The 10,933-nt window shown below is 42.9% G+C and overlaps 1 protein-coding gene across 8 annotated transcripts in view; it reads left to right on the plus strand.

Moving 5' to 3' along the window:
• The window catches only part of LOC133340419 (uncharacterized), a 40,235-nt gene that overhangs the window by 14,393 nt on the left and 14,909 nt on the right, over positions 1 to 10,933 (plus strand). For 4 of the 8 annotated variants that reach the window (XM_061548630.1, XM_061548629.1, XM_061548625.1 and 1 more), the window contains exon 5: positions 3,865 to 6,995. The exons of 2 other annotated variants lie outside the window; for them this stretch is intronic. In XM_061548630.1, coding sequence (XP_061404614.1) covers positions 3,865 to 4,025 — 161 coding nt within the window. In that variant the 3' untranslated portion in view covers positions 4,026 to 6,995. Of the gene's footprint in view, positions 1 to 3,842; positions 6,996 to 10,933 lie in introns of those variants that run through there. 2 more of the 8 variants (XM_061548628.1, XM_061548626.1) reach the window with 2 other exon arrangements.

Raw genomic sequence — 10,933 nt, forward strand, 5'->3', positions numbered from 1 at the left:
ATGTTATACTTTAATGGTGATGGAGTGTGCAGTGGCAGGAATAACACTTTTAATCTGTGCAGATGCGGCTTACAGTGGCTTATGTCTGTAATGTTTTTGGATTGGACAGGTACCAAGTTGAACCCAGGAGTGGGTCTCTAAACACACGCGCGCGCGTGTGTGTGCGTGCGCCTACACACGCGCGCACACACACCCATAGGGGTTTCTTTTGCAAAAGCTCCCCCCTTCTCCCTACAACATAGCGTCCTGCTCCAAAGCCCACATGCTCTATTATTCACAACTACCAGGCAGCATTACTCTTTAAGCAGTCGCTTTAACACCGTTACAGTGTTATGTAATCAGAGGATGACCGCATCGCAGACCACTTGTAAAGTGAAGGAATTTAGCTGCACTTTCAAAGAGGGCGTCTATGCGGGCTCCGGGTAACAGCGTTGGCTGAAATGTAGGGAGGGCTTGACTGGCTGTAGGGGTGGGGGGGAATTGTGTGTGTGTGTGTATTATGGGCAGCTGGGGGTATTTGTGTGTGTATCATAGGATGGGAGTGGGGGGGGGAATTGTGTGTGTGTTTGTGTGTATTATTGGCGGCTGGGGGTATTTGTGTGTGTGTGTGTGTGTATTATGGGCGGCTGGGGGTATTTGTGTGTGTATCATAGGATGGGAGCAGCAGAGGGGGGGGGGGGATTGTGTGTGTGTGTGTGTATTATGGGCGGCTGGGGGTATTTGTGTGTGTATCATAGGATGGGAGCAGCAGGGGGGGGGGGATTGTGTGTGTGTGTGTATTATGGGTGGCTGGGGGTATTTGTGTGTGTGTGTGTGTATTATGGGGTGGGAGCGGAGGCGGGATCTGCACTCGAGATTAAGGAGTGGGTGATTGTGTTGTGGTGGCATCCTGGCATTCCTGGCGGCACGTCTGCTTTACGTGCCATCGCTGCGCCAAGCAAGCGGCGTCGCTGGCGGTCTGGACACACACCAAGCTGTGCGAGGGCAGGATTAGCGCCTCATCCCAAATGTCAGATTTTCCAGAACTGAGCAGACACATCGGAGCGGAGGGGAGGGATCTATTTTTTTTCAACAGGAAATGGGATTTTGAGCTGATGTGTTGACACAAAGTATGAAAAGCCCCTGTATATTTTTGTCCTCGTTGAATGCATAACACATGTAAAGTAGGTAACGGTACACATGTAACCGCACACTTTGTAATCATCTGGACAAATTACCTATCTTAAGTTGGGTACTTACGACATTAGACACGTAGCAGAACTATTTAAATATGTATATGTTAATGTTAGTTTTAATGCATAAAGGGTCGGCGACATTGACGGACATGACCGAGAAGCAAGAAAGGGTGTGCTTGTGTGCGTTTCCGAAAACATTACCCACACACACAACCCTGCCTCCCAGGTAGAGTGGGTGTGATAGGTCCTGGCAGTGTGTGACCTGGTTCAAATGCAGCAGCTGCTGCAGCGACCAGGGTGTCCTGAACAGGAAGGAAATTGGAGACAGTGATTTGTGGCTCAGCCTTTTGCTTGTTTTGGCGCCAGTCACACGCCCTGGTTGTGCGGGCCTCGCTGAAAAGCACTTGCTGGTCCGCTCGGTGGACAGAGCCGAAATAGTGCGTCTCACAGGCACGGCCCAAATTGAAAAGTTTGGGCCACTCAGGACACTACCACAATGGGGGAATGTGCTTTAATATCGTGGCTTTTTTGTATCTGAAAGTCTGTGTAAAGGTCGAGTTATAGCCCTGCAATTGTTTGCTGACATCACTGCTAGTGGAAGGGCCTCCACTAGACGGAGCTCTAGAGAGCCTATCCAGGGGGTATTTGGCCTACTCTTTCACGCTCGCCAGATGTCTCGGAAGAGGTGGGAATAACCACACTTTACCTCACCATATGTGGGAGGGGTGGGAGGGCTCTGGGCAGTCAGGATTTAAGAAGCTATCCCATCTCAATTGCCGTACCGGGAGATCAAAGCAGCGACCTCTGGATTGCAAGTCCACTATGCTAACCATCACACCATAGCAGCATAAAGTTAAAGTAATTTAAACAAATTCTTCTCAATTGGCTCCATAAAGCACCGAACGAATGAACCCACATTTTTTTCACCTCCTCTAACCCCTGGGACTCGGATTTGAATGTAGCCTGATTAACTGGCAGATTCACTTCCCTCACCTCACCACGCCCTCACCTCTTTCACTCTTGATATACGCACAATGCTCTTTGCAAATTGAAACCCTCATCGAAATGTTCTTGCCGTATCCAGTTGCGCGCATGCCTTCAGATGTCGTGTTTTTCCGCGAGCTTGATTTCAATGAAACGAGTGTGATATGAAGTAGATTTGACTTAAATAATATTTTAACGTCGCCATGCTAAAGATTGATTTACCATGAGACAATTGCTCTTCCTACCGCCGCATTGTTACAGGCTTTGGAATATCAGTTACAATTACGTGATGAATGAAGGCAAAGCCTGAGCAGGCCGAATGGAGCAATGTTCAGTGATGAGTTACACTCGAGACAACTCGCACATTCCTGCTGCTCATGACTGAATGGAATTTTTCAAAATATAAAAAAAAGAAACTCATTGTTGTTCTCTTGGCCAAATAGCATGAAAGCAACATTAAAATGCTGTGGATTCTGGAAGCAGCTCACAGTCCGAGCATCAACGTGGACATTCAATAGGAGGCTGCATTTATAGGGCAAACTTTTTAACTGTCATTCACTCACTTGTAATTCCATGTGGTGCAGTGGTTTAGCCCGCTGCACTGTGTACCTGGCGACCTGAGTTGGGATTCCCGGTCATTGCTAACGTGGGTGGAGTGAATCAGAATATTTATTTTTTACTTGAGGAATCCGACGAGCGATAAAGATATTTTTCACAGATGTCCAGTTGGGGTGAAATCTGACACAGTCCTTGATCCCCTCCCCGCTAACCCTCACTGACCAGCGTGGTGAAGTATGTCCAAGAAACCCCACTTATGACTCACACCATGTGCGGGAGGCCTTCCATCCTGTATTCCTTAAAGTAACAATGCATTTTCTTTCATTAGAGTTATTAGTATCGGAAACGTAACTCTGTTCATCTCAGATAGGGGTTAATCACTAATATTGATGTTAAAGTGTCCCCTAGTAGCAATCTTTGTGTTGGCGTAGAAAATAATATAAACTTATGAGTATTATGAGAATAGGTTTTCCCTGATGATGAGTAAACTGATGTGTATTATTTATACTCTTTGATTCTTTCGGTAAGGTCATGTAGGTACAAAAATAAAAATAGATCACGACGTTTCGATCGCCACACAAGCAACCGTCTTCAGGTGGGAGTGAAAAGTTCTCACTCCCACCTGAAGATGGATTCCTGCAGTCACGAAAGCTTCAAATCAAGATTGAGTATTATTTAATGTCAACAAGTGGGTCAGTTCTGAGAATGTGTTAAATGCTAGGACCAACTAATTTGTATCACTGTTCTTTCCTTTTCAGTGTACTAAAGCGTAACTTGCACCCACATGTACTCATTCTATGACAGGTCATTAGGTCATAATTAATTGCCTATATTCGAATGACGTGGCTCCACCACCTCATAGAAAGATTATAGTTGTTGCACAGCCATCAGAAGAAGAAGCAGGAGTGCATAATGATGGGGGCTTCAAATTCAGGCCAACACTTAAGTTCCCCTGGTATTTTTCAGAAAAAAAATTATCTTGTTTTTCTGTCTTTTGTTGCTGGCCACTTGGTATTTTGAGCCTTTTTGGGCCTGGGGTCTGCAAACATGACGAATGAAACATCTCGATATACGTAGTAACACTGTGGTGAGAGATAAATTATGGAATGGCGTTGGTGTGCTCAGTGGCGGACGCCTTGTGTTCCAGGCGAGAAGTCCTTTCGGTGCAGTTACTGCCCATACGGAGCAACGCAGAGGGTGAACCTCAAAAAGCATGTCCTGAGGATTCACCACCTGCCCTTCGAAAACACAGAGTACTCTGACAGCCCCAGCAAGAGGAGTCGGTTGGACACTGAGGCAGCGTCGTAACTCCGGATTTGGAGCGCGAGTGATGCACGTGGAGAACTCGACAATTATCTAGTTCATCCTGAGGCTTAGTGCCACGTGTATTGATGAACACAAGCGTGCAGCCCTTTTGGTGTACGCAAATATTTCCGTGATGAAAAGTAGTCACATTTACTGGTTTAAGAATAAGTTTGGTGCTGTATTTGTTTTTCTTTGTATACAAATTATTTCATAAATGATGAATAAAAAAAACTTAGTTGAAAAAAATATGACATTTAAGAGTAATATTTTCCTAAAACATTACATTTGTATTTGCAGTGTTTATATGCCACCTTGATTTTCAAATGTGTTTCTGGTGACGGCACCTTTAAGGTGATGGACTTTCAAACAGTCCTAATTTATTAGTATTTTTGTACGTACTAATATTATTGTTGTGTGCGCGGTGTGGTCTGTGGATATCGTTTTTTGGATAAAACCAAGACAAAGATTTATTTGCAAAAGCTGTGGCTGCTCTTTCACCTCTAGGTGGAGACGCTGTGCAAACGCACCCTGAAGCCGGGCCGCGAGGACTTTGGCTGAGGGTTAGCGGCAGTAACAACCCCCCCTCCCCCCCCCGACTTGCTGTAAATATTGCCAAGGAAGAGCACCGTCCTTCTTTGGCACTTTAGATGGTGCACATTTTAAAAAGGCGCTACTGAATGTGAATGATCTCGAATGGAGTATGGCAGCGGTTTCCGTCCTACCTGTGCATTCAGTGAATGTAATAACATATCCAGATTGGGTTCCTTTTGAGCTTGCTGCAAGCATTCACAATTATTTTACGGGTGACAAATATGACATTTGCCATCTTGTGCAATGATTAAGTAGACTACCCTGGTGAATTGCGCTACAATGCGGCAAATGTCCTCCCCAACTGTGAAACACTTCTAATTGAATGTTCTCTTCGTGTACAGATGATCATATTTTTTTCCGATTTTGTTCCAACATTAGTCACTATTGGATGCAACGTGTACGAATCGTATCCTGGGAGCCCATAGTGTTTTTGATAACAGAAGTTGCATCCTTTCAATACAAGGAATTACTTTATGGGTTTGTCACAGTGTTGAATAATGGCTTAAAATGCATTAAAGGAACCACACATTTCAAAGGCGCATTGCAAATTGTATGGAATGCATCGCCTGTAAAACTATATCTGTGTGCGTACTCCGGGTATGGATTGTCAGTAAACACGTCTGGTTTTAAATTGACAGAACTCAAGCTGCTGCCATATTCTTGATTACGGACCCTGCTAAGTAAGCATTCATCGTGCAAACCTTGTGGTTGATTTATTTGAATCGCCCTGCTCAGGAGCCCACACGGTTTTCTGCTGTGGCGAGGTGTTTACGTAAGTTGTGGAAAAGCGCGTAACCGTGCGTGTACAATGCACTGTACCACATGTTAGTGTGAAGTGAGCCAGGGACTTTGTCACTGCCTACCATTGTGTATAAATAATCTCCGGGAATCCAATAGCACCGTGCGTTCACGGGCAGGTGGGCTTTCTCATCTTTTGTCTAAACAGCGAAATGCAAGTTGCCGCATTGGCGAGCGATCAGCTCTTGCTGTTATTGTCTTAGCAAGCTTGTGAACACACAGGTGATTAAATAAGCGTTTGTAACACCCCATTAAACATACCCAACACACCTGAGATGATAGGCAGGCCCTGGCAAAGTTTCTGCAAGGTTCTCGTTTTGTGCGACTCGAGTTAAGGGGAAATTACTTTTTTGGCATTTTTTCTTTTCATCACCCTCATAGCCAGAGCCTTCAGTGAAAAGCCATATACAAATTCCTGCGTTCAGTGAATAAGGGCCCTACGTAAATATTATATTTAAAATATAACATTTGGTTATCACATATGAATAATCATAATACTTCCATTATGGCACACCGATAATAATACTATTAAACCAACGCCCCCCATCTGTGATACAATGAGTAAAGGACATTTGCTTATACGAGAGGGCATTCATCATATTCAGAGGAATCGACTGAAGCTTTCAACAGGATGCATATAAAACGTACCGCACGCAAAAATCTGTAAACAAGGCCTTAACACATACCTGTGAAATTGAATACAGGAACAAAGGTTATTTTCTTGTGCTGTCATTTGCATGAAGTGGTTCTGTCCTGGTAGTCTGGAAAATGTATAAAGATTTCAATAAATATTAAAGCATTCTCCATCTGCTTGCAGACATATTCATGTACAAAATTAAAAAGTGGGAAATTTACGCATGCGAAAACATGTTTTCGCATGCTGAAATTCAGTGAGATTTATTTGCAATGTGGATCATTGCTTGAAAGGTCAGCTCCATGTCTTCCACATGCACTCTCCCAATTTAACTACAGTCACATCTAAATAATTTTATTCCGCATGTCAACACTGCGTAATGACTGTTCATCTATGAAACGCGTCATTGAGATGATTTGCATTTCTTAAGGGGCTGAGCATTATGATTTGCCCATGCATTAATAAAGTAGCCTTCTCTGCTGGAACGCGTACAACAGCTATTCGTGTTGTAATTGGCAAGACTGCAATTCTCGCCTATTTGTTTCCTTCTACACAATAAGAAAGCAATTTCATTATTGATCTGGACACAACATGATAGCAGTTTTATATATACAGTATAAGGTTTCCCGGTTTGTTCCGAAATGTAACGTGGTAATTCACTGTTATGGTGCCATCTTTACATTTTGCACGTTCCAGTTTACATATGTATTTTGTACTAATTGTAGTGCCTTCGCGACCACAGGGTGTGTATTGTATTTGTCGTTGGCAGGAAGGTGTTGCCATTGACTGGTCTGTGGAATGAGCACTGTTACATTTTGTTTAAATAAATTGCACCATTGCCTTCGGCTTGAAAACTATTTGTTCAGAAGTGATTTCGTTTTTGCGTCATCTGTCAAAAAGATGTATTGAGGCTAGTTTGGATTGTTGAAACAATAAATATTTTCCTTCATAATGTCACTTATGACTTTCTCCCCTAGCCCCCACCCATCCCTCCAACCCCACTACACTCTTTTCCTGCCAGGCAGATTTTAAATACAAGAGTGCCTTGTTTAAATTACTGCACCATTATTCATTTTGAAACGACACTGCAGGCACCGCAGGCCTGCAAAATTGAAAATATTAGAAGGCAATGGGTTTTGTACAAAAAGGGTTAATTCAATATCGTAGGACTTGCCACCAGTTTCTATTGCCATTTCTCACATTCGAGTTTGATGTTGATATCCTCACACCTTTCATCATTTGACTCGTTCCCGATGTCATGAGTGTGGGTGCAAACCAAAAAAAACGAGACAGGGTTCATCTAGATTAATTTGTGCTGATAGCAGCTTAGAGATATATTTACATTGAGGTACCTGTATCGAGGGCTTGTTATGCCTTTACATTTCCATGCCTTGCTTGCACTGATGGGGCCTCCTGAACTCCTTCCCTGTGCACGATGATCCTAGTAGCAAACGTAGCTACATATGCTACGGGGCCCGCACTTTCAAGGGCCCCTACGGTTAAGTGATTCTGCACTTACTCTATTCCTATAGTACTATACAGCCTTCAACCTTTATGAACGATTGTGTGTTTAAGGTTAGCGATTTGTCGTATTATCTGGAGTATAGCAAATGAAAAAATACAATTACTTTACTATGCAAGTAAAAACAATGTGTGTTTTAATATTCATTTGTGTGTTTTAATTTTTTTTATTTAGGGACCCTTTGTAACATTCTGCAGGCTGCGTGCACTAGCTTACTCCAGCACTGCTTCTTCCCGATGATGTCCTGAAATGGATTCCATGTCGCACACCGTTATGAAAGCGGGGGCCACATTTTGTGACAGTCTTTAATCACCTGATGGCATTTACTGATGCCTCTTTTGAAATGCCTGGAAATGTCAGGAAATATTTTGTATGCCATTTCAAACAAATGTAAAACTAAACTTAAAGCAGAGCGAATATGGCATGAAATAAAAATTCGCGTTACCTTTGTGAAGAGGAAAAAAACCGCACATCTTACCTGTTGGTATTTCTTTTTTGGCCTGAAATTTCAATGGAAAATTTTGAAGTCCCTTGTCACGAATTTGTCGGGAGTCGTAAAATACAGAACCTGCACGCGTGGTTAATGTTTTGATTTCCTGACGGATGATTTATCTCTGCCATGGCTATATATGTACATCCACACTATTTGGAAGTAGATTAACAACATTATTCCACATGCCATCACACAAACCGGGCACGGCGTTTGAGCTGGTAAACTGGCTGCTCCAGCTGAGAAAAATGAGAATGCATAATGAACAGATCCCGACGAATGTTAACACATCAGTTTTGTTCAGTCTTAAGGAGCGTATAATATAAAAATGTGAACACTTATAATGAAAGAGAAAAAACTCAAGCAGAGCAGTCAAGTTTTGAAGAAGTGACATTAGCAAATGTAACCAAACCTAACGCAATCAGGACGGAAGAAATGCATTGATGTTCGAAGCTCGAGTCGGTGTGAGTCTCATTATTAAGTGAGATAATACAATTTCGATATCAACACTCAATTATTCCCTTATCAACACTGCCCAACCATTCTGTATTCTTTTAACAAGCAAGAATGAGTCGCCCCCCCCCCCCCCACCAATGATTTCACAAATTCTCCTAATTCAAAGGTGATATTTTATGCAAAGAAACGATTGCCTTTCATCTCGTATTCACCATCTCGATTGTATTGTTTCTTATCGCTATTGTTTCCCATTCCCTTTCGTTTCCAATATTGCGTGTGTAGCTTCTTGTGCTACATTCGCCCAATGTTACACTGTCACAGGACAGTAATCTGCTTTTAGGCAGATAGCTCAAGGAAACATCATCATTCACGTAAAAAAGGTAAAGCTGCAGCACTGACACTTCTTGCTCACACCATTGCTGGCAGATGCGTCTCCACGATAGGGAACTCCAGAGAGATGTTGGCCTACGCTTCAATGCTGGCCAGGTATTATTGCAAGAGGTGGGTGCACCCACACTTTATCCCACCATGCACAGACCTGTCGATTCACTTAATCGTGGTGTAGCCATTTATACTGCAGGGTGGTCTGCGCCAATCTTCTGCGCAAAGATTGTAATCTGTGTCAGTCTCAGTCTGAAGCGTAATTATACAATAGAGATAATAAAATAAGTTTCAGACCCTGACCGATCAACTGCTGGAATGAAGATCTCCCCCAAGACATCTCGGTCACTGGAGTCACGTGACCATACTTCACCAAATGCTGGTGGGGTGCGGGTTGGTGGAGTGTCCCACATCCCGTCCAAAATATCACTCAGTTCGCTGGGTTCAAAGTTCAGTGCATTCACCACCGAATTAATAATACTTGATTATTTCAATACAGTATACAACAGACCACCTACCTCCTTGTGTATACAGTATTTGAAAGGATTGACGTACAGCAGCAAAGTTGGCAAACCTTCCAAGCCCAATCGGGCATCGGATAAAAGGAGGAAACAAGGCATACTCTTCACACTGAAGTAATAACCGGCATTGTAAAGGTCAACTTTTGAACACCATTGCCATGTGACTGGCACATAATGGCCAGCTCTTTTGCTAACTGATATCCACGTTGCACACACACATACACACGTTGCAGGCTGACAAGAGAATTAGATGTATCTTGTTGCATTTTGAAAACGCAGAGAGTTCGTATCTGAATGCACAAATGTATGTAAACATCTGCGCAACATGTTTATTGACTGCACAATAGCTGTAATTAAAACGCTATGAAAATTGACGTTCCTGTGGAAGCCTTCCTGTTATTTAAATGATGACTACTTCATTACTATTGTGCGGCACAGGCATTTATCCTGTCCCATTGTCTCAAATGCTGCCACTCTCCCCCAACTCTCCTTCTGTTCCTGAAACACACAACTGCCCACTTTGTCCTAATTAGCCTCGGATTGGATAACGTTTTGCGAAACCGGCTTGTGGACACATATATATGCACTAAACCCGCTTGCATGAAGAAGACCAGCTGGTTAGCCATATATTCTTTCCTTCACTTCCATGGAGAGAAAAAAAAGACGTAGTTTCTTTATTTATTCTACAGCCCATGGCAATCGACGATTGGGTGAAGGCCTCCGAAGCCATCGTGCTCATGGGGGTTGTTTGACCATACTTCACCACACTGGTCAGTGCACGTACGTTGAAGAGCAGTGATGGGCAGGACTGGTTGAAATCTGCTGGACATCTGTGAAAAAGAGCTTCATAGTCCATCATATTCCTCCAGTGTCAATACGTATTCAGATTACGAGATATCACATATCAATGTGTATCACCATGGCTGGGAATTAAACTCAGCTCCCCGGTTTTAATGATATAATTTGAGAAAATGTGTCCATAGTAAATGAGAAGTCGGGCAAGAGGGATGTGCTTGAGAGCAATGTTTACTGAAGATGCAAAAGACCAAAAGTACCTGTTTTATATACATAGATCTGTTACACACAACACAGTTGCAGAAAAGTATATGAATCATGGCATTTGAAGTTTTTTTTGTATCTGTAGAAGCTGCAATAGACGATCACACTCGTCCAGTAATGGCAAAACTACTGCCTAGTTTAATATTTAAAAAAGTTTGTGCAGTGGTAAAACATATAGTAGCATTTTATATCCAATCGCTTTTGCAGTTTGAAATAACCGTAAGCCATTTAAAAAATATCTCTAAGTATTTATGAACAATATTGTTGTTCCGGTGAGCTGTTATGGCCTGCGACGACTGCTTTTAGGTTTATTATAAGGTGGCGCTTTATTGTACAAAATTTGTACCATCTCATTCGCCCCGCGACAGTAATAGATAAAGCAGCAGGCAACCGCTGAAAAATAGATGGGAAGAGGGAAAAGGGGAAGGGTGCGTTTCTGCTCTGTACAGCGCAGCAGTT

The sequence above is a fragment of the Lethenteron reissneri genome, chromosome 9 (assembly GCF_015708825.2).
Source record: "Lethenteron reissneri isolate LAM-NWPU_2019-01 chromosome 9, ASM1570882v1, whole genome shotgun sequence".
Classification (NCBI taxonomy): domain Eukaryota; kingdom Metazoa; phylum Chordata; class Hyperoartia; order Petromyzontiformes; family Petromyzontidae; genus Lethenteron; species Lethenteron reissneri.